The sequence below is a fragment of the Pygocentrus nattereri genome, chromosome 25, assembly GCF_015220715.1.
Source record: "Pygocentrus nattereri isolate fPygNat1 chromosome 25, fPygNat1.pri, whole genome shotgun sequence".
NCBI lineage: Eukaryota > Metazoa > Chordata > Actinopteri > Characiformes > Serrasalmidae > Pygocentrus > Pygocentrus nattereri.
In genome coordinates, this window is record NC_051235.1 from 24,141,991 (window position 1) to 24,169,131 (window position 27,141).

At 38.5% G+C, this 27,141-nt stretch overlaps 1 protein-coding gene across 2 annotated transcripts; it reads left to right on the forward strand.

The window, feature by feature from the left end:
* The first annotated feature begins 718 nt into the window (after nt 1-718).
* Nucleotides 719-27,141, forward strand: acana (aggrecan a). 2 transcript variants are annotated; one of them, XM_017716439.2, is made up of 19 exons: nt 719-814; nt 4,119-4,204; nt 5,729-6,112; nt 6,709-6,883; nt 10,703-10,830; nt 10,915-11,208; nt 12,372-12,707; nt 14,220-14,394; nt 14,671-14,798; nt 15,033-15,326; nt 15,448-15,546; nt 15,768-17,657; nt 18,404-18,517; nt 19,940-20,053; nt 21,533-21,691; nt 22,193-22,275; nt 22,387-22,531; nt 24,153-24,335; nt 25,686-27,141. In XM_017716439.2, the coding sequence occupies exons 2-19, from the start codon at nt 4,126-4,128 to the stop codon at nt 25,763-25,765; spliced, it is 4,860 nt and encodes a 1,619-aa protein (XP_017571928.1). In that variant the 5' UTR covers nt 719-814; nt 4,119-4,125; the 3' UTR covers nt 25,766-27,141. The 2 variants fall into 2 exon arrangements, with proteins under 2 accessions (XP_017571928.1, XP_017571929.1); XM_017716440.2 differs by having other exon boundaries at nt 12,375-12,707.

Genomic DNA, 27,141 nt, shown 5'->3' on the forward strand with positions numbered 1-27,141 from the left:
TTTTACTTCAAAACGTCAGGAAATGTAGTTTTTCCACAGTATGGGCCCTTTAAGGTTATGAATCAAAAACACAGTTGATTGTGGTTCTCATTTTTAACATGAGTATCACTACCCTGCATTAGAAACCATTAGGATTAAAAGGGGTTTCGCTTTCTAATGGGAATCGGCTTCCAATTGGACACCACTAGTTTCCTGTAGAACACTTTTAGTTCACATTAGCAAGCCGTCAAAAGCATTTAGAATCAGCCATTGCTCACCAGTTTAACCATTAGGATACTTTACATTGGGATGTCAACCTATTAAAACAAAATACATGACAAAAATATCAGGAGCCAACAGAAACACTTAATGGTGTCTATGTTATTTAGCAGGGAACTTAAACTTACTTAAGGTAAACCGCGAATACAATTCATTTATATGTTAAGAAATATGTGTTTTCATATTTTGTTATTCATATTGTTTATACCCACAGTGCGCATGTGCTGTAGAGCACCATTACATCATTTAATTCAACATGCCAAGATAAAGTTATGCTCTCTTTTACTCCTCCTCATTACCCCCCCCCGCCCCCGCCCCCCCCCCCCTCTCTCTCTCTCTCTCTCTCACTCTCTTCATTACAGCTCTGACAGCTAAACGTGTTCCCCGGGTTAAGTGGCTTTCTTTCTGCTCCTTGCTCTCCTACCTGAGACCTGAGCCGGTGAGCTGACGAGACAGAAGAGAGTTTTGTTTAGTAAAGGAGATTTAAAACCAGCCTAAAGTGACTGGATTATAGCTCCAGGAATTCGGCTATAGGAGAGACTCTTCCATCAAACAGGTAAGACTAATCTGACACTTTTCCTCACAAATCAGCTGCACAAACTGGCTGGGTTTGCTCGGTGGTGGATTGAGTTGGGTCTTTTTTCTATATGCTTCGTTATTAATCCTGAGGACGGTTTAATGTAGTGATGCTGCTAATGCATGAATTACAGTCTGTGTTACTGTGTAGATCTATCAGTGAAATAATAAGAAGTCAACGTATTTGCCTAAAACAGCTTGTATAAAAAGTATTAGGTCCAGAAACTGCTCAGGTGCTGAACTTCCAGTAGAATTGCAGTAAAAATTTCTTAGCATGTCCACCATGTATCAGTTTAGGGTCTGAAGTTTGTTAGGTGATTTTATTCTTCTTCTTGGCACAAATTTGGTGTAAAATGAAGTGCTCAAGCTTTAAAGTGATTTTGTGTGAGGGATTCATTTTGATAGAGCATCTTCATGCTGCTGTAAAAGCAGCTCTGTGAAGTTTTTATCAGCATAGTATCACAGTTACTGGAGAAAACAAGCATAGGCATCTGCATCCATCTAACAATTGAATATCAAATCAAAGTCGAACAGTGGCTGCTCATTAATCTGCATACTGACATAAAGAAGAGGCAGTGATAAGATATGTATCTATGATTGTATGACAGATGTTGGTCATCAAAGTGTGCTCAGATTTTTGACAGTATAGACTGATTGAAAAGTTACATTGTGGAGCATAACTCTGACCCCCTAATGCTTTTGGAAGATTAATGAATACATGCTACGTGGTTGCTGTGACTTACAATTGATTTAAATGGCATTATTGAAGAATCATAGAAATGACCATTCGTGCTGAAACTACACCAATTGCTGACAGTACTAAGCATTCCTTTCCAATGTCCCAGTGAGTTGTAAAACATGTGCAGTCACTGTCTTTTAAAATTAGTTCTATTTTAAATTATTAGTTAATTATTTACAAGCTCTGTAAGTTTTATATTTAAAGCAATTTATTTGGCCTTTCTATACTTACAGAACCACAAGTTTGTCACCGTTATTAATATAATTAATGGTCTATGCTTTTTTCCCAATTTCCTTATCCACTCTACCCTGCATGAGATTCATTTATGGCCATTCAGGGTGAATTCACATTTTGAATACTACAGTATTTCATTTTCCATGTCTCGGGCTGGTCTTCTGTCAGTAGGGTTTTGAAACCTGGCTGCTGAAGCCAAGATGATCCAGACCCTCCCACTGCAGCCACAGCTGCGCACACACACACACACACACACACACACACACACACGGCCGCATGCACTCACAGTCACAATGCTGTATGCAAGAGGGATCAGATATTAATCAATATGTCAATAGTTCTCTATCAGTTTGAAGGAAACCTTTTCAGATCTTTGTTGAATTTTTAATTTAATTCATCTTAGACTCTTAGAAAAAAAAAAATACTACGCAATGCTAGCCGGTAAGGAATTTTACATGCCGATGAGAAGTGAAAGGTCGTGACAGTCTGTGTGTATGAACTGGAAAATCCCCTTTTATTGCAGGAGAAATTTTCTGATTCCCTGTCATGACAACCCAAATAGAAAAAGGCATGACAGGAGTGTAAGTTAAAGTGCAAAAATATGAGATTACTTGATTCTGCTTTAAAGACATAATAATGCCACCACTATGCTAGACCTACTGTACACTTAACATTGTACGGAGGTTCTTCAATATTTAGAAAAGTTGTTCCTTAAAGAAGCATCATTGGAAAGGCAATTTAGCAAACTAAAAGTTGATGTTCCACGGAATCTCTTCAAAGAGTGTAGCTTCCACTATCACAATATTTAGTCACATTTAAAGGCCCTAAATCATAAAAAAATTAACTTTTCTTTTTTCTAAATAAAAGAGCTTGGTGTTATACGCGTGGTTAAACTTTCAAGACCATTCCTTCCCCAGTTCATTCAAAAACAGTCTATTTTGAATGTAATGTTTCTGTGACATCATGAAAAACAGCACATATATACACACATATATACATACATTCAAATCCACCATACAGCAGTTTAGCTCCACCCATTTGTAATGAAGTTATAAGTGTTTCAGCCTGGACTACTTTTTAATGGGGTTCAATGCAGGGCAACTAATCAGAACAGAGATCATTTATGTATAGATACACCATCAAACAAAGGCACTATAACAACAGACAGTATAATTTTAGTAATGAGAGGTTGGAAAATGATCATGCAAACCCACACAAAATAAGTGGACCTCAGGGAAAAAAGCAAATTACGAGGATAATGAAAGTTATTTTAAATGCAATCAGGGCTAGAACTATTATTACAAAAGGACATAAAAGGTAGAAGGCATGCTGCCAGGTATTACAGAGCTATGCCACTGATACTGTTTTATCAGTCATTTCCCAACAGATTTGATTCTAATTATAGTCTGAAATGCTTTACCCTGCCACAAAAAACATTTGGTAATTTTACAGAATGACAGATTGTTTTTATATGCTGTATATAGCCTGAAATTACATTCAATTTAACTTTTTAGCGTAACTTTTCTTGTTTAATGGCTTCTGTATAAAAATGTTTTTATAATTTCTTGTAGTTAGGTCAAAATGTTCACATCATTAAATGAGAAGAGGAGCAAGTAGTAGGGAGGTAGGCAGGAGTGAAGTGGAGAGAGAACATCATGACCAAAAGGCAATGAATTTGTAGGTTTACTCAGCTATGAATAAGACAGTCTTGGCTTTTTAAATTATGGGGAAGATTAGTCTATGAAGAAAGAGTTACTCAACACTCTGAAGAAAGTCAAACAAATACACTCTCATTCTTAATGCTGGCCAACACTGGCATACAGTGACTTAAACTGAGCCTGAAACTGAGGTTTTCTTGTACGTTAAATATTTGAGGCAATTTTTCCAAACAACCATTTGAGATGCAAGAACAGTAGGCCTTTCTTTATTCATTCATGGCTGGCATCTGAGAATTAATGACACAATAATTCCCAAACTGCCTGATGTGAAGGCGATGGTGTAGAGAGAAGTGCGTTTCCTGTGCTTTTTCTATGGAAATTACAATGTGGTCTGGATCTCACAGAGGTATGAATTGCACTCACAAAGGTTGCTTGTTCTGGGCATGCTTTTCCACGGCACTTGAGGCAGGCTGGCTTGATATTGTATATGCTGCCAGCCTATGAGGTTTAAAGACTTATTGATTGTGCTTTTAACTGCAGTCACTCAATTTTCAGTTAACTGCAGCATGCTAATGTTTCACTTAGTGCTGTATATTTGCTAAGTATATAAACCTTTATAATGAAGTGCTTCAAATAATTTCTTTAACTTCTAGGTGAGCCATGACATCATTGCTGTTACTGTGTTTGTGTCTCCGGGTGATCTCAGCTACATGGACTTATGAGGATTATGTATATTCTGGTGAGCAAGTTTTTGTATTTTGCTTTGATTCTTATCAGTCATTAATGTTATTTTAACAGATACACTTTTTAAAATATAGTGTAAAAATATTGTGCTGCATAAATGGATCAGTTTGTTTATGACTGCTACTTTTGTGTTGTGTACCTGGTGACAGGTTTTTGAGACATACTATGTGAAAATTAGGGCTGGACGAATAACTGTTTTCATATCGAATTCAAAATTTGACAGAGTGCAGTTTTCAAATTGCAAGAGCTGAGATTTTATATCCTTAATTATTCACCGTTTTTTGTTGAAAAATTCAAATTCATTTACATTTAACAGACGCTCTTATCCAGAGTGACTTACAATTTGATAATTTTACACTGGAAGGCGAAGGTAGTGTTAGGAATCATGCCCAAGGACTCTTATTGGTATAGTATAGGGTGTTTCCCAGGGTGGGGATTGAACCCCAGTCTACAGCATAGAAGGAAGAGGTGTTACCCCACTACACTACACCAAATTCACAGCTATAAATGGAAAAGCTAATGAACTGGCACACTACATGTTGTATTCAAATATTAAACCTGAAAAAAACAGATATTTGCTAAAAAGATCTGGAGCTTTATTTATAGGAAATAGTCACACTCAAAGTGCATTAAGTATTTTCCCCAAATCGTTCAGCCTGGATGAAAATACTGTAATAATGTTTTGCAGTATTGTATTAAATTAAGGGTGGGCAAAAATATAATATCATGGAAGCTAGGCCTGTGCCTTGTAACAATTAATCAAGTTACTATGGTAACAGCCCCTAGTGACATATTTACTCAGGCTTAAAAAAGTCATATATTTATCAATTTAATTCATGCAAACCAGAGTGAGTTGATGATGTGATATCCTACATTAATACCGCATTTATTGTGTCTGCCTTAGATGAGATCACTCGAGAAATGCAGCTGTTGAACTGCACTGGATGAACATGCTTGAGGGGGGTGGTGGGGCACTGTGTGCTGTTGGAGCAGCAAGATATCATGCCTGTACAGCTGCCTATATTTGATGTACATTTTAGAACATCATCAGACCACAGCATCAGTTTACAGATAGATTTTGTGTCTCTGGAAAACAATTGGACATCATGCGAAACATGTCGTAGCAAAACAAATTCAGACAGAACAACTTCAGGCTATTCAGTGACAGGCGTCACCGCCACCAACAGAACAGCTTCTGGTGGTTTGACTGACATTAGCAATTCCGTTCTTTGTTACAGTTACTCCTGTTCCTCTTAATTACATTTCCATGGCCAAATGAAAAATGACAGCACACTAAAACACAACTTTTACTGAACTTTGCTTTCATTATGTTCTTTTATATTACATAGAATAAGCTTCAATTCGTGCCCTTATGTCTGCCTCAAAGTTAGGAACTGTCTCAAAAATACAGGACGAGTTTTGTGCCATAATTTTTCACAATAATGATAACATTGTCATAGCGCCCCATTTGTAAAATTAATTACTTTGCTAATAATTGCTGGTTTGATCTATATCCCAGAAGCTGAAAGTACTCTGAGCATCAGCATTCCTACTGAGGGACCTCTCCGCTCCTTAATGGGGGACACGCTGGTCCTACCCTGCTACTTCCAGGATAACACAGTCCATGACCCTGGAGCTCCCACCATAGCCCCTCTCTCTCATCGCATCAAATGGAGCCTCATTACAAAAGAGAAGACCACAGACATTCTGGTGGCCTCTGATGGTGTGGTGGCTGTCAACGATAAATATTTGGACAGAGTGACCATGGTAGGATACCCCATGACCCCTACTGATGCCACGATTAAGATCACAGAACTCCTCTCTAACGACTCAGGAGTGTACCGCTGCGAGGTCATGCACGGAATCGAAGACAACCATGATCTCATTGATGTCCAGGTGCAAGGTAATTACAATGACCCAGTTTCCCAAACACATTTTAGTGTTAAGATTATTTTAACTGTTAGAGGGAGTGTTCATGAAAGTGCTTGCTCTACCATTTAAGAATCATTTCTACTAAGGTGCTTTCACAAAACCCAGCAAATGTTAGCAGGTTCTGTGGTAGATGTCTTTAAATTCAGAGCTTAAATCCAACTTGGTCCTGGATTTTGTATTGGTAGTTAACTGAACTGTTTTATGTTGACTGATTGACCGCACAGTGCCATTATATATATATATATTCAAGGTCCAGTTTCAGACACCTCTGTTCTATAAGGAGCTAATGTGGAGCTCAAAGTATTTTACTGTATTACTCTCTATAAAGGCACCTTGCATAGCTTATTTGTGTTACTAGCTCATATTAATTCTATAAGTAAAGAATTTGTCTTTGCATCTTGATTCAAGAGGCAGCTATAGTGGATCACACTGGCTTACACCTCCTTTATTCTCTGTGAATAGTGTTAGTAGTTAGCCTTTTTGCTGTTACCCACTACAGCTGTTAATCATCACAGTCAAAAACGTGTTTCGGAATGGTGATTCTAACAATTTGATCTTTTTGCCCAGGTACTGTGTTCCATTACCGCGCCATCACCAGCCGTTACACTCTAACCTTTGAGAAGGCAAAAGCAGCTTGTATTCAGAACAGTGCTGTGATCGCCACTCCGGAGCAGCTGCAGGCAGCTTATGATGAGGGCTACCACCAATGTGATGCAGGCTGGCTCGCTGACCAGACTGTCAGGTCAGTTTACGGACCACTCTGAATTGTCATTTTAGTGCTCTTCCTCCTAAATTTGTAGGGTAATCCACTGTGGTATTAATTACAATTCCACTGAAATCAACAAAATTCTTGTTTAAAGATTTAAACTGTTGAATGTATAGAACTTATACTTATAGAGTTTACTCATGAGAAACTGTGACATTTGAATCATGTAAACGTGTAAACCATAATTCAAAAGTGGATGCATTTTTCTTCCTGAGGAATGGTTTAAGAAGTAAGAGAGTTTTTTGATTAAAAACTGGAGCCCCATAACCACATCAAAAACACTGTAAGTCAAGTCAATTTAAGCATATCGTTATTTGTATTCATAGGAAAACATCATGGAACAGTAGCTTATGGGGTTAAATTTGTGTCAGAACAAGCCATGCAATGCATCCATGAATGCATCCATGCCATAATCTGTAGACAACAAAAATCATAATCTTATTTTCTGACAAACCATTCAATATGTATAAAATAAATAAAGGGTAATATGCTTTGTCACCTTAGGCAATAAGATGCATGCCATGTAATTTCACTTACAGTTCCTTGGATGCATATGGTAATAGAAATGATAAAAAAAAACAGTGCTGGTTACCACTTGCAAGTGCACCACTACTTCTGATATTTCAACTCTGGTGCTTTATTGAGTTATATTGATAATACTGAGCAATACACTGTGTGCACAATTATTAGGCAAGTGAGTATTTTGACCTTATTATCATTTTTAGGCATATTTTCTAACTCCAAGCTGGATAAACTTGAATGCTTAATGGATTTAAGCATAGCAGGTGAGGTGTATCTGTGTAATGAGGGAGCGTGTGGCCTAAGGAGGTCAACACCCTATATTAAGGTGTGCATAATTATTAGGCAGCTTTTTTCTTTAGGCAAAATGGGCCAAAGAGTTCAATGAGATTGAACTGACTCTGAAAAGTTAAAAATGACCAAAAGTCTCTCAGAGGGATGCAGCACTCTTGAAATCGCTAAGATATTGGGGCGTGATCACAGAACCATCAAACGTTTTGTTGCAAATAGTCAACAGGGTCGCAAGAAACGTGCTGAGAAAAAAAGACGCAAAATAACTGCCAAGGATTTGAATCAAGCGTGAAGCTACCAGGAACCCATTATCTTCCAGTTCTGTCATATTCCAGAACTGCAACCTAGCTGGAGTATCAAGAAGTACAAGATGTTCAGCGCTCAGAGACATGGCCAAGGTAAGGAAGGCTGAAACCCGACCACCACTGAACAAGACACATAAGCTGAAGTGTCTAGACTGGTCCAAGAAGAATCTGAAGACAGATTTTTCAAAGGTTTTATGGACTGATTAAAAAAGAGTGACTCTTGACGGACCAGATGGATGGGCCCGTGGCTGGATCAGTAACGGGACAGAGCTCCACTTCGAGTCAGACGCTAGTAAGGTGGAGGTGGGGTACTGGTATCGGCTGGTATTATTAAAGATGAGCTGGTTGGACCTTTTTGGGTTGAAGATGGGCTCAAAAATCAACTCCCAAGCCTACTGCCAGTTTTTAGAAGTCACTTTCTTTAAGCAGTGGTACAGGAAGAATCTGCAACTTTCAAAAAGACAATGATTTTTATGCAGGACATGCTCCATCACATGCATCCAAGTACTCCTCTGCATGGCTCGCCAGTAAAGGCGTTAAAGATGAAAAACTTATCACATGGCCCCCTTCCTCACCTGACCTCAACCCAATTGAGAACATGTGGGCAATTCTTAAACGGGAGATTTACAGTGAAGGAAAACAGTACACCTCTCTGAACAGGGTCTGGGAGGCTGTGGTTTCTGCTGCACAAAAAATTGATCATCAACAGATCAAGAAACTGACAGACTCCATGAATGGAAGGCTTATCACTCTTACTGAAATGAAGAGTTCTATATTGGTCACTATTTTTTTTATTTCTCAGAAATGTTCATTGGAAAGCTTTGAGTTGTTTGTTTATAATTCTCACTTGAACAGATGAAAATAAAAAGTGAGATGGGAAAATGTGGGTTTTTCATTTAGCTGCGTAATAATTCTGCACCATTATAGTTGCCCAATAAATGTGCACATATAGATATTCTCCTAAGAAAGCAAAAACTTCACTTTATTTTTCTTAAACATTCATGTTTGAGGTTTATTAACATTTTGGATTAACTGAGAGCGCTGTAGTTGGTCATTAATAAAAATAATCCTCAAAAAGAAGACTTGCCTTATAATTGTGCACACAGTGTACAAGGTTCTGCCAATACTGAACAATAACTGGGTTGTGGCAACAGGTAACAAACAATCAAAAATGAGAATTTACAACCTCAATTCCAATGAAGTTGGGACGTTGTGTAAAACATAAATAAAAACAGAATACGATGATTTGCAAATCCTTTGCAACCTATATTCAATTGACTACACTACAAAGACAAGATATTTAATGTTCAAACGGATAAACTTTATTGTTTTTTGCAAATATTCACTCATTTTGAATTTGATGCCTGCAACACATTCCAAAGAAGTTGGGACAGGGGCAACAAAAGACCGGGAAAGTTGAGGAATGCTCAAAAAACACCTGTTGGGAACATTCCACAGGTGAAAAGATTAATTGGAAACAGGTGAGTGTCATGATTGGGTATAAAGAGAGCATCCCTGAAAGGCTGAGTCATTCACAAGCAAGGATGGGGCGAGGTTCACCACTTTGTGAACAACTGCATGAGCAAATAGTCCAACAGTTTAAGAACAATGTTTCTCAATGTACATTTCATCATCTACAGTCCATAATATCATCAAAAGATTCAGAGAATCTGCTGAAATCTCTGCAAGTAAGCAGCAAGGCAGAAAACCAACATTGAATGCCTGTGACCTTCGATCCCTCAGGCGGCACTGCATTAAAAACCGACATCATTCTGTAACGGATATTATCACATGGGCTCAGGAACACTTCAGAAAACCACTGTCAGTGAACGCAGTTCGTCGCTCCATCTACAAGTGCAAGTTAAAACTTGCCATGCAAAGCGAAAGCCATATATCAACAACACCCAGAAACGCCGCCGGCTTCTCTGGGCCCGAGCTCATCTGAGATGGACTGATGCAAAGTGGAAAAGTGTCCTGTGGTCTGACGAGTCCATAATTCAAATTGTTTTTGGAAATCATGGACATCATGACCTCCGGGCCAAAGAGGAAAAGGACTGCCCGGATTGTTATCAGCGCAAAGTTCAAAAGCCAGCATTTCTGATGGTCTGGGGGTGTCTTAGTGCCCATGGCATGGGTAACTTTCACATCTGTGAAGGCCCCATTAATGCTGAAAGGTACATACAGGTTTTGGAGCAAGACAATGCCAAGCTGCATTCTGCACGTGTTACAACAGCATGGCTTCGTAGTAAAAGAGTGCAAGTACTAGACTGGCCTACCTGCAGTCCAGACCTGTCTCCCATTGAAAATGTGTGGCGCATTATGAAGGGCAAAATACGACAATGGTGACGCCGGACTGTTGAGCAACTGAAGCTGTACATCAAGCAAGAAAGTGGTAAACATGCCCCTGTCCCAACTTCTTTGGAACGTGTTGCAGGCATCAAATTCAAAATGAGTGAATATTTGCAAAAAACAATAAAGTTTATCTGTTTCAACATTCAATTGAATATAGGTTGAAAAGGATTTGCAAATCATTGTATTCTGTTTTTATTTATGTTTTACACAACGTCCCAACTTAATTGGAATTGGGGTTGTATACTGAATTTATATTTCTGCTTTGCATTATTTTGCTAAAAGTGGAATAATAAAAATATCTTTTTTTTTATTTTGCTGTTGATCCAAGATATCCCATCCATGATCCCCGAGAGGCTTGCTATGGTGACAAGTATGAATTTCCAGGGGTCAGAACATATGGAGTGAGAGACACAAATGAGACTTATGATGTGTACTGCTTTGCTGAAAATATGACAGGTACACAACTTTAGTAACTTCTGGAAAATTTTGAAATGTATACAGACAGTTCAGACACTAACATCATCCCATGCTCTGTTACAGGAAGGGTGTTCTATTCAGTGTCACCTGAAAAGTTCACGTTTAATGAAGCTAAGGCCCAGTGTGCTAAATTAGGTGCTAAGTTAGCCACCACTGGCCAGCTGTACCTAGCCTGGAAGGCTGGTATGGATGTATGTAACGCAGGCTGGCTGGCAGACCAGAGCGTCCGCTATCCCATCAACATTGCCCGGCCCCAGTGTGGGGGAGGTCTGCTGGGAGTACGAACTGTGTACCGCTTCCCCAATCAGACAGGCTATCCTCTTCCAGACTCACGCTATGATGCTATCTGTTACACAGGTTTGTACATCCATAGATCCTACTTTAACCCTTCTTATCCATTGCAACTCGACCACAACATTTTTAGTATAATTTTTTTATAACAAATTAACTTAAACTTGTTGTTCTGTTATTAATCTTAAAACATATAATTCAGTAGCTATTATGAAACTAGTACTGAAAGTAATGAAACTAATACGTCAGTTATGTAATTATGAGAGTGAGGAATTGTGAGGAATTGTCTGGGCCCACACGCAGGACATTAATGTTGACTGAATGTTCAAAAGTTTGGTTTTAAAAAGTTTTTAAAAATATATTTTAGAACATGGCAATATATATTATATTAAAATATCATTTTAAATGAAAAAATGAATTCAATTATTTACTGTCACATGCCGAAGTCAAGGTGCATATATTGTTGGTTTTTCTAAGTGAAAAAAAGAAACCTATGCAAACCTAACAAATAATCTAAATATGTCATTTTTCTGTACATTTAGTGCACAAATTAACACATTAGAAAACACAAGCCGGAGCACAAAATGTATAAATATAAAATTTAACATTTTTATAAGTAATGTTTATTTGTTTCTAATATGTTAAATTCAGCAAATAAACTGTGCATAACTGTACAGAAGTGTGTTTTCTGTAGAAGAAAGTATACTTATTTTCATTTCAATCAAACATGTATTTTGACCTTTTGTACCCAAACTTTTCCATATGATGACATATACAGTATAAAAATGTTCTGGCAGGGGTGGGGGTTGGGGGTGGGGGTCGTTAGGGCAACTTTCTGGCAGACTGAATAAAACATGTGCATGTCACACTTTGTGTGGCCCAGAGGTGAAGTGTCAAAATCATTTTGTGATTAATGTATGTACCATTACATAACATACCTTTTTATATTTTGTTTCATCATTTGTCACTTATTGCTTACATAGATATTTTCTGTCAAAGGTATAGATAGTTACTATATTTATATACAGTAAGTTGAGGAGAAGATTTGCTTTATTATAATCTGAATGTGATGGAAAGATGTGCATAAAGTCTTGAAAGAACTTTGCAATCATGGAATTACATTTATATAGTACAACGAAATTATGGTAGTAGCTTTAGACCTCTGGAAGGTAAATGCTGACAGTCCAGTTCTCTGAAGCTGATTTGCTTACATGATCTGTTTCATTTAGAAGAAGATGAAGAAGGTTCCGGTCTACCTGACATATACCCAGATGTACAGACGACCACAGAGGCAGGAAGTGGCACACTAAGCGTGGGCACAGTGACAGACCGCCCCCAGGAATTTGTCAAGCGCACCTCCACTGAGAGTGAGCTGCTAGGCAAGGTTGTCACCCATAAACCTCTCATCACCACTGTTGATCTCACATATGTCGAGCAGAACGTCACCCAGCTGCCCCTGTTGCCACCACCCAGCGCCACAGATAACCTTACTGACCTCATAGAGGGAGTGACCGCTCAACCTGACCTCCATGAAAATATAACTGATGCTGTGATGTCTCATACTGGTAAGTGAGTTGTGTGTCCTGTAATGTTGTGTAGATACATACATTACAAAGGGAATGTTTACATTAGTATAGAGCTGCACAATAATAACTAAAATGATTTCTCATGAATAATAATAATAATCATTATTTATATAGCACCTTTCATACATTAAAAATGCAGCTCAAAATGTTTCACAGTATAAAGTAAAAACAACAGAGGAAGAAGATAAAAACATAAACAAATAATGGAAATGCACAAGAAAAAAGTATAAATAAAAATAAAATAAAAAGACAACAAGAAAGTGAAAGTAATATTCCAGTAAAAACAAGGGAACCAATAAAAAACTATCCATCCATCCATCCATCCATTTTCTAAGCCGCTTCTCCGTCAGGGTCGCGGGCAATAAAAAACTAGTTAAACGTAAAAGTAAAGGAATATGTTTTTAACTTTTTTTTAATAAATGGTAAAGAGCACTTCTGATAATATTATTAATATGTGGTTTGGAAGTTAAATCAGTTACACCAAGTTACACCAAGTTTCCTAACTTGAGTTTTTATTTATAGAGCGAAATTTCCAAGACTTCCCAAGTCTGTTGGTCTTAGTTATTTAGATTGTTCAGGAATAAAATAGATAGTGTGTTTTAACATTTGAAAGCAACAGAAAATAACACTTTTGTTTACATTAGACATCTATATTAGTTTGCATGTACAGATGATAAAGCACGTTACAAGAATTAAACAAGAGTTAAATCACATTAATTGAGTGTGATCTTTTAAATGGTAAATATAAGCAAATTAGGCCCAAAATAAATAACTGAATGGGTGATTCCACATCTGGCATGCCATTTAACCCTTCAAATAACCTTCGATTTTGTATCATGTTTCACAAGTAAATCTGAGAAAACATCCATCTCAGCATTTAAAAGTATGTGTTTTTAGCATACAATTAGCAAATATACTAATATGATTAACTAGCACCCGTGATATTGGCATTAAGGTTTTGTTAATTGAATGATTTATTTACATAAAATGTATTTTTTTCTTTATTTACTTTCTGTTTATAATTTGGGTAACAAGGTTGAACTCAAAGTATAAAACATCACTATATCATAAAAAATAAAGATAAAATGAAGGATTTAAATCTAAATATATACATGCACAGACATGCATATATGTATGTATACATATTTTTTCCAAATACACAAATGGCACCTCACTCATGGAATCAATATGCCAAAACAGTATGCAAAAAATATTTCTGCATAAGAAATTGGCAATTAATTTAATCAGCATTATGTTATGACTTAATGCTTCAGAGTCAACATAAAGTATCTTAGCCAATTAGTGAACTTAAGTTCAGTTTAAGTAAAAGACAAAAATTTGATCCCAATTAAAATATAATTAATTGTGCAGCCTTACATTACTGACATTTTCATGTAGGCCTAGTGTTGCTTTAGTTCCTATGCATTCATGTAACAATTTCAAGACACTGTCCTACAAGACTCAAAGTTCTTCCTTTTCTGATCCACCCAGGTGTTGTGTTCCACTACAGAATAGGCTCCAGGCGCTATTCTCTCACCTTTGTTGAGGCTCAGTTGGCCTGCCAGAATATCGGCGCAGTGATTGCCAGTCCCCTGCAGCTACACGCTGCCTATGTAGCTGGCTACCACCAGTGTGATGCTGGCTGGCTGCTTGACCAGACTGTCAGGTGACATTTCTGTAGTTTGCTTAATTTGATGCTTTCATGAGCATCTTATTTCAATTATGTGTATAACAAAAGAGCAACACAGTCAGAATGATAAAGAAGCAGGCAAAACAGAGAACAGCTTCATTACGTGTAATTTATATACAGTTGTTTGCTGCCCTTGATTAAATTATGTTTTATTCAAAAAAGTGAAAACACACCTAGTAAATAAATCGAATTTATACACAAAATATTTGGAGAAAAATGGAGAATTTTTTTTCTCAAAATTTAACAATGAAGGTACCCTATCGTGTCCCCACGTGAGAAGTGCTCTGGTGATTTAGAGCACTTGCCCGGCGTGAGGTCTTATGGACTGCGGCCTGCCAGTGAGCGCTATGATGTGTACTGCTACATGGACAAACCAAGAGGTACACTGGCTGCAATTCTTGAATGCATTTAAGGTGCATTCAGCTTTGGCTGTAGGAAATCACTTCCTTTAAAGAGTTATTTACCATTTGTTGAACTTACATTCGTCTTGATGCACAGCTATATGAAAACAAACTTAAAAGTATCTTGTTATCATTTTGCATGAAGTGCTGCTTTTTACTTGAAACATAAAAGACTAAGCTAAATAAACACCCATGGTTATCACTTTTTTCCAGGGGAAGTTTTCCATGCAAGTTCATTCGAGGGATTCACATATGATGAAGCGGTGGCTTACTGCCAAGGTCAGGACGCTTCTTTGGCCTCCACAGCTGATCTGCATGCAGCCTGGAAGCAGGGCTTTGATAAGTGCCGTGCTGGCTGGCTCATCGACCGCAGCGTTCGCTACCCCGTTAATAAACCCCGGCCCCAGTGCGGAGGAGGAAAATCTGGCGTCCACACAGTCTATGCCTTCTCCAACCAGACAGGCTATCCTGATGTGCACTCCAAATTTGATGCTTATTGCGTTAAAGGTATAAATACTGGCACAAACATCACTGGCACTATTCACATCACTTTAACAGTGGAACATAGAAATCTGAACCAAGCTTACATCCAAGTAAATGGCTTTTGAATATCTGAAATATTTTGCAGTTGATCTCCATTTGTATCTCAATGAGACTGTGATGAATGTGACAATGATAGAAGAGGAGATAGTAAACCTCACCATGATACCTGGCCTTCATAGTCAAGGTAATGTATTTCATAACATACAGTATCTTAAACTCTAATTGTGTTCTCTTGTCATCTGTAAACCTGAGTTCAACAAAAATAGTTTAATCTATTCTGTTGTTTTTGGCAATAAACATTTTGACAGTTTGTCTTTGAATATGGCTCAATCAGTGGAACTATCCATTTTGTAATGTCTTTGCCACAGTTAATGTTATTAAATCTGCCTCTTTTTGTTTCCACAGTGATTCCCTCTATTGCTCCCCCTATCCCAGTGGAGCCCTCTGGTTCTGGCTCTGCAGACCTAGCCAGTGGATTCTCTGGTGATGCATCAGCCAGTGGTAGTGGGGAACAACCTAGTGGAAGTGGAGAGCAGCCTAGTGGAACCGGGGAGCAGCTTAGTGGAAGTGGAGAGCAACCTAGTGGAACCGGGGAGCAGCTTAGTGGAAGTGGAGAGCAACCTAGTGGAAATGGGGAGCAGCCTAGTGGAAGTGGAGAGCAGCCTAGTGGAACCGGGGAGCAGCCTAGTGGCATTGGAGAGCAGCCTAGTGGCATTGGAGAGCAGCCTAGTGGCAGTGGAGAGCAGCCTAGTGGAAGCGGGGAGCAGCCTAGTGGAAGTGGGGAGCCCCCTAGTGGGGCGTCAGGCATAGGAGAAGACCGTTCAGGTTCTGGGCTCAGTGGTGACGTTTCTGGCTCAGGCCATAGCAGTGATGGCTCAGGTATATTTGTGATCTTCTCAGGAAGTGATTCCATCCTGTCTAGGGATGGATCAGCTTCAGGGACACCTCAGGAAGCTGAAGAAGGCAGTACAGACATCCTCACTTTCATTCCAGGCCTGGGATCGGGCTTCTTCAGTGGGGAATGGTCAGGATCAGGAAGCGGGTCGGGTCTCAGCTCAGAGGAGAGTGGTTCTACATCAGACCAGTTCAGCAGTTCAGGAGAGAGTGACGAGAGTGGAAGTCTTTCAGGCCTCTCTTCAGGACTGGGCTCCAGTGAGGAGTTCTCTGGATTTAGTGGCTTTCCATCAGGCTTGCTAACTTCTGGGTACTACAGTGGTTTCTCTGGGCTCACCAGCAGCAGTGGTGGAATTATCATGATGAATGGTGAGTGGGTGGAGGGGTCCTCTCCCCTGACCCTTACAGCTCAGGAGTTGGGTGGAGCTCAGGTGGATTTCAGTGGGTCTGGAGATCATTCAGGGTATGGCGATGTATCGGGGTCTGGAGTAAGTGGCACTTTCACTGGAATCAGTGGTGACCTCAGTGGTGACCTCAGTGGCTCTGGGAGTGGCTCTGGATTTCCTGGAGTCACCTTGTTGGGATCAGGTTTCACAGACCTCACAGGCCAACCCAGTGGAGAACAAGAGGCTTCTGGAATTTTGGTGTATGGATCAGGAGAGGGGAGCAGATTTCTTTCTGGGACCTCTGGAGACACATCGGGAGCATCAGCCAGTGGAGATATACCATTATTATTTACTAATGCGAACTTGGTAGATGCTTCTGTCAAACTTACCCAAAGCCAAGAGGCTGGCAAAGGCCCCATAGAGGTCAGTGGAAGTGGGAGTGGACTATCTTCAGGCAGTGGAGATCACCATACTGCAATTGATACTAGAATCCACTATGCCTCAACCAGTGGAGAACCAGAGGCTTCTGGGATTTTGGTGTATGGATCAGGAGAGGGGAGCGGATTTCTCTCTGGGACCTCTGGAGACACATCGGGAGCATCAGCCAGTCAGGATGTACCTTTATTATTTGCTAATGCTAGCTCCGTAGATGCTTCTGTCAAACTTACCCAAAGCCAAGAGGCTGGCAAAGGCCCCATAGAGGTCAGTGGGAATGGGAGTGGGAGTGGACTATCTTCAGGCAGTGGAGACAACCACACTGCAAGTGATACTAGAATCCACCATGCCTCAATCAGTGGAGAACCATCAGAGGTTCTTTCAAATGATATTCCAACAGGCCTACAGCTAGCTCCATCAGGACTGCTTAGTGACACTGCAGAACCTCTGAGATCAGAACCTGGTGAAATTATCTGGAAGTCTCATTCCACAACGCCTGCACCTGTAGCTGCTACAACTACTGAACCGTCGTTCCCTCTACAAACCCCGGCTGTCATTGAGATGCCCGCCATGGAGAATGGTGAGTAGCGGCATACCGAGAATTTAATTTTAGGAGGCTCTTTTTACAGCTTGGTAAGGTGCTATACTTTGCTATAGTAAGATTGACAACCAAGAACTAGTCAGCTAGCTTACTTCATTCCAGCTTCTATAACCAGAAAAAATACATTTTAAATGCAACACCTGGTTGCATTTATCTGCCTAGTTACTATAACATCTGACAGCATTCCACAGTGATTAAAGGCTAATTAACCAGAAACCTTTCACAACACAAGGCATGTAGAATGGTTAATTTTTTATTATGTTGTTTTCATTCATTGCCCCATGCATTATTGCAGTTTGTTTAAAAACACATACATCACATAGATGTCACCGAAAATCGGTGAAGAAAATAAAACTTTGGCTGTCAGTTTTATTTGTTTAAGGTGCAAATAAAGGCAGAGATGCAAAACCCTGCACCTTTACATTCATCCTAAATTATAAGAGTGCAAAAGAAATAACATTTTGCATTAGCATCGAAAGACCTTTCTTTCTTTAGAACACTCAGAATTTGATTTAGGGTGAGGATCTTTTAATTAAGAGAGTGTAGCCCCCCCCAGGTACCTCCATAGCTACACTACTGATAGTGAGTTCAAGTTAGCAATGCTCATGTGACTGATTAATGCTTAGACAATAAATGTAGGTGCAAGTTCCCAGACTTACTGTCCATTTATACTGATTCATCTGTTTCACAAGTTTTAGTTCCTCCTGTCTGTATCTGCTTCCTAGTTGCTGTGGACCCATGTAACCCAAACCCCTGTGGTCCTGGCTCATGTTCTGTACAGGATGGGGTCGGCCTGTGTCACTGCCCACCTGGACTGTTGGGCAACGAGTGTCAGTTTGGTGAGTAAATTATACTGAATTTGTATAATAACCAAATTTCTTAACCCTTTCAAGTGGTTTGCTAATGTGAAAAGATGGTGAGATGTTTTATTCCATGCTTGGCACAATTGTGTCTCTGGTCATTGTGTCTTCTCTAACCAGTAGAACTGCAAACATACTTTTTCCACATATTTTGAAATGATACTGACTTTTGTTTGTGTTTCCTGTAATGAATTGAACACACTTCTCTCTGTCTGTCATTGTTCTTTGCCATTGTATGTTTTGTCATTTGGTCTGTTCTGTTTGCTCATGCCTGATTTTCTTCCTCACAGACACGTCCACTTTGCAGGTTGTTTGGCATGTGTGTGTGTGTACGGTTATCTGATTCTGACATTTACAGGACACCAACAATTAGTCCATTTCATTGCCCCCATGTGTTGTTTTTGTTTAGCCCTGCTTTTGCTGTAGTAAGACCTAGGAATGGTCAAATTTATGCACTTTTCCACTTACCCCAGAGTTAGTCTACTACCCCACATTGTCTGAATTCAAAATTTAGCTTTATAGTTGAGTGAGCTACAGGGCTAATATTGCCAGCAAACACTAAAGGTCAACAGCCACCCAAATCCTTATCCCAAAAACTTCTCTTAACCTACTCAAACTACACCCAGGTCTTGTCAGTGTGGTTTAGGACACAGAGTGACTTACTGTGAATTATTAACATCACCATACATCTGAAGGCTGCAGTCAGATGTTTTGTACAGCAGTGATGTTTCAGCTCCCATGTGGTCACACAGATTTGTGATTTCTGTTATTTCTACTTATAAATAAATGTTAATCTTGAATGTTCAAATTAAAGATACACATTAAGTCATGCTGCACCCTAAACAGCATTGACAAGTTTTGCCACCTTAATGGAGCAGGTTGAGTGAAGTATTGGGGATATATTTATGGAAAAGATTTAGGTGACTATTGACTGGTGTTACTAAAGTTAACCTCATAGCTTCAGAGCTAAACTAAAGAAGCAAAACCTAGACACCAAACATGCCTTGACTGATCAACTACATCTAGGATAAGCTGTATTAATTGCCATTCCTTTAATTAGAACTTATTTTCCAGCCTGTTGCATGGCTACTAACATCTGTTACATGCTCTTACTTCTGCCTTTTCTTGATATGAATCTGACTCTTGAACTGATGCAACTCTTTGTGGTCCAAATATTCAGGTCTTTCATTTTGAACTGCCATGGAAATATTTGGAATATTCTTATCATCCAAAGCCTGATGGAAATAATTGTTTCCCTTCAAACTGGGAGTTAAAGAGAGTTGCATTGGTTCATAATTTCCATAAATTGTAGTTTCTTATGATTTATGACTGCTAAGCATGACCCACCTCAAGAGCTTCTTTGCAGCCGTCAGTCTTAATCCCCAGAACCTTTATTTGCAGAGGTTGATGTGTGCCATTCAAACCCTTGCGCCAATGGAGCCACGTGTGTGGAGGTAGAGGACGCTTTCAAATGCTTATGCCTGCCCAGCTATGGAGGGGATCGCTGTGAGATCGGTACGAGGTCCGCTTCAGCTAATTCTACTAACAATCTCTCAAAAACAACCAACCCAATGCCATGAAATGCAGCGTTGCGTATCCATGGCAATGGCTGATCTTTTGGTGGCATTGGTGTTTTGGAACATGATGCTTATGAAAGTCTGTTTAACTAGCCAGTCATGTTTTAGAAACGATGAGTGGCTGGAGGAAAGGTGTGGTAGAGGAGAAGGTACAGTAAAGGAACAAGTGATACTATTACAAGTCAGAATGAGAAGGCACTGAACACAGCCCTGCCCCTCAGACAGGTAGGGACATAGTCTCAGTACTGTGGCTGTTCTGTTCATAATTTTCCATGTAAGCAGAATCTACAAATAGCAACAGACCTTTTCGGTCCTCCTCATGTTCCTTGAGGTGTTTGTTCTTGACGTCATGCAGAGGAGAATTGTGAGCTAACTTTGTGCTGAGGTTGTGAGCTGTGGGGAAAAAACTTGTTTACCGAACATGTATCCATAGATTCCTCATCTACTGTGTACATGACTGCAAACAGAGGGGTCTAATTCTGCTCTTGGAGGGCCGAAGTCCAACACAATTTGGTCTTGTCCCTGCTGAAATATACCTACTAAATCTGGGAACTAGCTGCTGAGTTGAATCAAGTATGTTTGAACAGGAAAATCATCAGTGCTTGCTTAATTAAAACGGAATTCCACCAGTTTTTCAAAATTTCTGCATAATTCACTCATGCTACAGGACACAGTCATTTAGAAATCTGCTGTGAAATGTGTCTTTCTACAGAAATGTAGAGTCAGAAATGTACACACAGTAGTGATGGTGATAGGATCCAGATGCCAAATGTTCAATGTTTCTAAGAGCTACCTCCCAAAGTTATTGAACTAAATGGATGTGAATACATTTCCTGCTGTCTGAGAAATTGTTTTATGGCATGTTCAGACATAAAACATATTTTAAATATATACAGGCCAGAGAGGTCCTTCCAGGGACTGTATAGCAAAATAGTTCCTCAAAAAGTTTTTTCCCTGTGGATTTGCCACTATCTCGCCATTACATATAACTTTACATATAGAAAGTGTAGGTTTACTGGTCATTTTGGTTAGTAAATAAATTTATGACATTTGTGTTGCAGACATGATAACCCCTGGTTCCTGTCACCACCAGTAAAGAAATCTGCATCATTAAGCTTCTCAACATTGCACCACTCTGAATGACTTTGCTGACATCTCAATAATTAAATTATACATAGATTGAAGAAAAATAACATTGGAATTCCCTTTAAGGCTCTCTATCAATGGAGGTGGACGCTCTTGTTTTGACACCTTGACTTTACAAAACTGTTATGCAGTTATCCTTGTCTTTTTCCACTGACCTGTGTGAAATAGGATTGGTTTGTCCTAAATACTGGACTTCAGTTTTGCCATAACAGGTTCTGTGGTAAGAGTCTGGAACAAAGTGTGACTCCCACCCTATCATGTGTCACTGCAGATGTAGAAAAATGTGAGGAGGGCTGGACTAAATTTCAGGGCAACTGTTACTTGCATTTCTCTGAGAGGGAGACCTGGGAGGATGCGGAGCAACACTGCAGAAGCCTCGGAGCTCACCTAGTCAGCATCACAAATCGAGAGGAACAGTTTTTTGTCAACTGTGAGTGACGTCCATTGCCGTGTCTGTGTGGTCAGTGCATGTCTGTGAGTGTATGATTTTCGTGTGCAGGGCTGCACAATATGGACATTTGACATAGATTGCACTTGCATGCTTTGTGGATTAGAAATGCAATGGTGAATTAACAATGGTACATTGTCACATGATGAATAGTTGGCCTACAATATTATTTTCTATACATTTTTACCAAAACAGAAACAATATGTATCAGCATTGCAAAGACTTACAGAATATGATGATATTTATTCCATTTATGTTATAAAATGTCATAATATTCTTTTCTATGCATATCATGTATATTGTCAGTATCATCAGTGATACTAGGGCTTTTTAGTGTGTTTATCAAACCTCAGAAAAATGGAAAACAGTAATACATGTATATTGCTTTTTAAATATTGTAATATATTTGTACCATATCACCCACCCCTACCCCTATGTGGATGTATGTGTTTCTTGTCGCTGTCTTTTGTCTCTCCATCATAGCCCATGCTCAGGACTACCAGTGGATTGGACTAAATGATAAGACATTTGAGAATGACTTCCAGTGGTCAGATGGAACCCCGCTGGTAAGTGTGTTCAGCTGCCCCCTCAGTACACCCCACTGAGAGACTTTGATGCTATAAACAGCCTAGCTTGGCTGAAATATAATGCTTGACTGTTCAAACTTTCCTTCTCAGCAATATGAGAACTGGAGGCCTAATCAGCCAGATAATTATTTCAACTCTGGTGAAGACTGCGTGGTCATGATCTGGCATGAAAACGGCCAATGGAATGATGTCCCTTGCAACTACCATCTTCCATTTACATGTAAAACTGGCCCAGGTAAGGAGTAGATATGAAATTGTGAGATATTATGAGTAGAGGAGGGTAGTAACATATTCATTTAGTTATATATACTTAAATCAAATGTTGATTTGCAGTTTCAAGTTTACTTTTTGCGATTTCATTCAGTTCTGCTCATTGCTTTCTGATTTACTCTTGCTCCTGCATCTCAGTCTAGAGCTTCTGCATTTTTGATGTTAGACCAGAAGGATCCAGTTAGAGAAGAATAGTGCTCAACAGTCTTCATTACCTTCATTATTAATCTCCCATATGAATGAAGAAGCCACTGACTTAGGGGATATGTGGTTGATGGATCAAAATGTTGTTGTAAACAGTTCTACAAAAGTAGGAAAAATGTTTTTAAATTTTAATAATAATGCAAAAATATTTTTGTCTCAAGTAATTGTGTATTATTTTTGGCCCATTCATCATGATTTGTACATAATAATTCAGTAAAAAAAGAAAAAAAAAACACATGGAGATTTTTGAATAGACACCAACAGTTTACAGAAACATTAGCTATTTGGTTTCCTTTTGGTTTACGTTTGAAAAAATGTTCCACCCCAAAGCAGCTGTAGTTTTACAAGTTCCCCCCAACTTCAATATAAATGATAAGAAAGCAGTGGTGGACAGTAACTAAGTAAATGTAATTTGTCACTGTACTTAAGTACTTAAGTTTACTTTACTAAAACTGTACTTAAGTTTTTTGTGTAACTGTACTTTACTTAAGTATTTCCTTTTTGGGTGACTTTTTACTTTCACTCCACTACATTTAAAAGTCTAATATCTTACTTTTTACTCCACTACATTTTGAGAAATCCATCATTCCTTTTGGTTTTTGTGCGTATAAAAACGTAACATGTCAAAACAAAAGAAGTGCAAAGCCAGAGCACCAATCAGGGCACAGCGGTTACTTTGTTCTGAGCTTGTTTTGACCTGTTAGTCATACCGACCCAGTGCAAGCACACGGCTCAACGTCAGTGCAAGCAGGGTAAAAATACATACATCTAACTAAATGATGAAATAACCTAAATTTGTGTAAATAGACCACAATATAGAAATATGTCCACATTTACAGTCGTGACTGACATGTTTCTTTTTTTCTGAATTCATACAAACACTTTCATTTTATAGTAAATTAGTTTTGGTTAGTTTATGTTCATGAACAGAGACCTACAGATCAACACAGTAAAGGAAAACTTATTTGTGATCCTGAGTTTAAAGCAAGTTTTTATTCAACTTGTAACTAAATTACAAAGTAATTTCAAAGTAATAAACCGAAACTTTGCTAATTTGTAAAAAGTGATTTCAGAGCCACTCGGTTCTCCCTGATGGAAACTATTATACATTTTAACTTAAATACATTTGAAGGTAAATACTTTTGGACTTTGGACTCAAGTTGAGGTCTAGAGTAAGGACTTCTACTTTTACTGGAGTGATATTTTACCTTGTGTATCTCTACTTTAACTCAAGTACATGATTTGTGTACTTCGCCCACCACTGTCAGAAAGGGATTTTCATTGTCTTTAAACGGTAAAATCTTACTCTAGAGATTATTGTTTCCTTAGTTGTATCTAGTTTAATCTGTTGTTGCTGAGTTACAAATCCAGTTTCTCTTTAGTCACATGTGGCCAGCCTCCTGAAGTAAAGAATGCCAAGATGTTCGGGAATAAGAAGGAGCGCTATCAGGTCAACTCTGTGATCAGATATCAGTGCAATGAAGGTTTCCGTCAGCGCCACCTGCCTGTGGTCCGCTGCTTGGCAGATGGACACTGGCAGAAACCACAAGTGGAATGTATAGCCCGTAAGTGATTTGCATTTCACCTATACATATACAGTTGTATGCAAAAGTTTGGGTGCCCCAGGTCAAATTTCAAGTTTTTTTAAATTTTCTGAATGAAAATAAGTTAACACAACCTCTATGGAGAACATGCTATGTTTGCATGTTTGCTCCAAACACATATACACACACACATATACATACATGCATATATATATAAATATATCGCTGTCTTCGGAGGAAAGTCATTTTGGGCCTTTATTTTGGTCCGTTCATCAGCAAATTTACACACAATACACACATAATTGTTCAAATTGTGTGAAAAACTGAAAAATGATAAAAATGAGATTCACGGTTTTCTTTTGACAGCATATATATATATATATATATATATATATATATATATATATATATATATATATATATATATATATATAAACTCACCAGCCACTTTATTAGGTACAATTGATTAGGTACTCAATTGCTTGTTAACACAAATAGCTAATCAGCCAATCACGTATCCGCTCAATGCATTTAGGCATGTAGGGGTGGTCAAGACAACTTGAAGTGCAGACCGAGCATCAGAATGGGGAAGAAAGGTGATTTAAGTGACTTTGAACGTGGCGTGGTTGTTGGTGCCAGACGGGCTGGTCTGATAATTTCAGAAACTGCTGATCTACTGAGATTTTCACGCACAACCATCTCTAGGGTTTACAGAGAATGGTCAGAAAAAGCGAAAATATCCAGTGAGCAGCAGTTGTGTGGACGAAAATGCCTTGTTGATGTGAGAGGTCAGAGGAGAATGGGCAGACTGGTTCCAGATGATAGAAAGGCAACAGTAACTCAAATAACCAACCAAAGTCTCTGAGGAATGTTTCCAACACCTTGTTGAAAGTATAACACGAAGAATTAAAGCAGGTCTGAAGGGAAAAACTTCAACCTTTTACTAGCAAGTAACCTAATACCTAATAATATGTACCTAATAAAGTGGCCAGTGAGTTTATATATATATATATATATATATATATATATATATATATATATATATATATATATATATATACACACACACACACACACACACACACTTGCAAATTTCCATTACTGTTAAAATTAGTGGAAAATTGCCATACTTAAGTTTGTTCTGTGTAGAGGATGCATTACATTATTTTCACAGAAAATCAACAAAATATGCCATCACTTGACTAAATATCATATGAACTGTATGCATATGATACAGCTGGTCATACAGAATGATCCAGCTTTAACCACTTTACCCACCTAAACAATTATATTTTTATTTTAATAACCATTGAATGTACCCATATTTTTCTAGAATATATTAATATATTTATCTTATTTTTTTAATCACAGAAATCAAACATGGACTACTAAAGAGATCCATCCAGCGTCAGTCTGCCAGGAAAACATCATTGGAAAAGCACCTCTCATGAGTTAAGACAAGATAGTTAACAGATTTTTTAAAGAAGCTATTTTCTGAGGCCCTGAATTAAGTATAAGTTTTGTATTAGAAATTCTCCCCATCCTGTACATAGTGTCACTACCCACATTATAATATACTGGTTTGAGCATAACTCATTGACAGTATAGACATTTGTTTTGTTATTATTATTTTTTTCACCTCACCTAACAATTCACTTTATTTATGAAAGTAGTACTTTTCCATAGTTAGTGTAATTGGATCACCATGCTTGCATCTGAACAAGTCACAAGATTTCAGAAACTTGGCCATGTACGTTCATTCCAGACCTCTTCAGGCATTCTTCAGCGTGTCTCGAAATATCTGTTAGTTTTACAAAACCTTCCAGAGGCTGATCTTTCATCCAGACTGTCTGGAATTTTGTGGTGAAACAGAACAGCTAAGATGCGGCCCAAACGAGTGCAGTCCTCTGTCTGAGAGGGACACTGGAGCGAGTTTCTTGTTTTCTTCCTTGAACACCATAGTATGGTTGCAAATTGCAAAGATTTTACAGCACTTACAGTATACAGGCTAGTATATGAATGACAAAACAGCATTTTGAAGTATTACTTTCATCTGTTGTCTATTAGGATAAATAGCAAATTTAGATATATTCATAGCCATAATGGAGAAGAGGTTTACACTCAGCTAATTTATTTTTACTTACCCATACAAATAATGTAAGATCATAAACATATTGCTTTTTCTGTTAGTTCTCAAGACATTTTAATGTGAAATTAGATATATTTATTGATTTCTCAAAATTATTTTGCAGTTTTTCCATCTGTTTAGGGCCAGCATATTCAGACATGAAAATCTTACAAAATATATTGCACTTTATATATAAAGATTACAAAGTAATGCACTGAATTTAATTGATTGAAATTGGAACAATATTAACACATGGAATAAGATATATTACATAAACACTAGAGATGGCACGATACCAATTTTTCTTTTCCAGTATTGAAATCGTCAGTATCTGCCGATACTGATCTGATATTCTTAAATTCTCAATGTTATTATATTATTACACCATTCTGACACTCATGCATGTGCTTAAGCCCATGCACTTTTGCCCTTATAACACCTTCCTGGTCAGCATACATAGTGATTATATCATATATAGCTTTACCCCAGGTTGGCTTGATTCAGCGCTCTTGTGCGCCCCCTCTAGTGCGGTGCTGACTGCCTATGGATTTTGTCTCAGCCAGCGCCAACCTGTCAGAGATACATGCATGTTAAAGGGCCCATATTCCTTACACATTAATCTGCTTGATTTTTCCCTGAGGTCCACTTTTACCATTTGAGAGCTTTTATATACCAAAAACAGCCATCATTCATTTTTAC

Excerpts from the sequence above, each read along its gene's own strand:
- acana (XM_017716439.2), top strand. The coding sequence starts at position 4,126 with ATGACATCATTGCTGTTACTGTGTTTGTGTCTCCGGGTGATCTCAGCT. Across the intron at positions 20,054-21,532 it reads AGGGGATCGCTGTGAGATCG|ATGTAGAAAAATGTGAGGAG; the intron begins GTACGAGGTCCG and ends GTGTCACTGCAG. Across the intron at positions 24,336-25,685 it reads ACAAGTGGAATGTATAGCCC|AAATCAAACATGGACTACTA; the intron begins GTAAGTGATTTG and ends TTTTAATCACAG.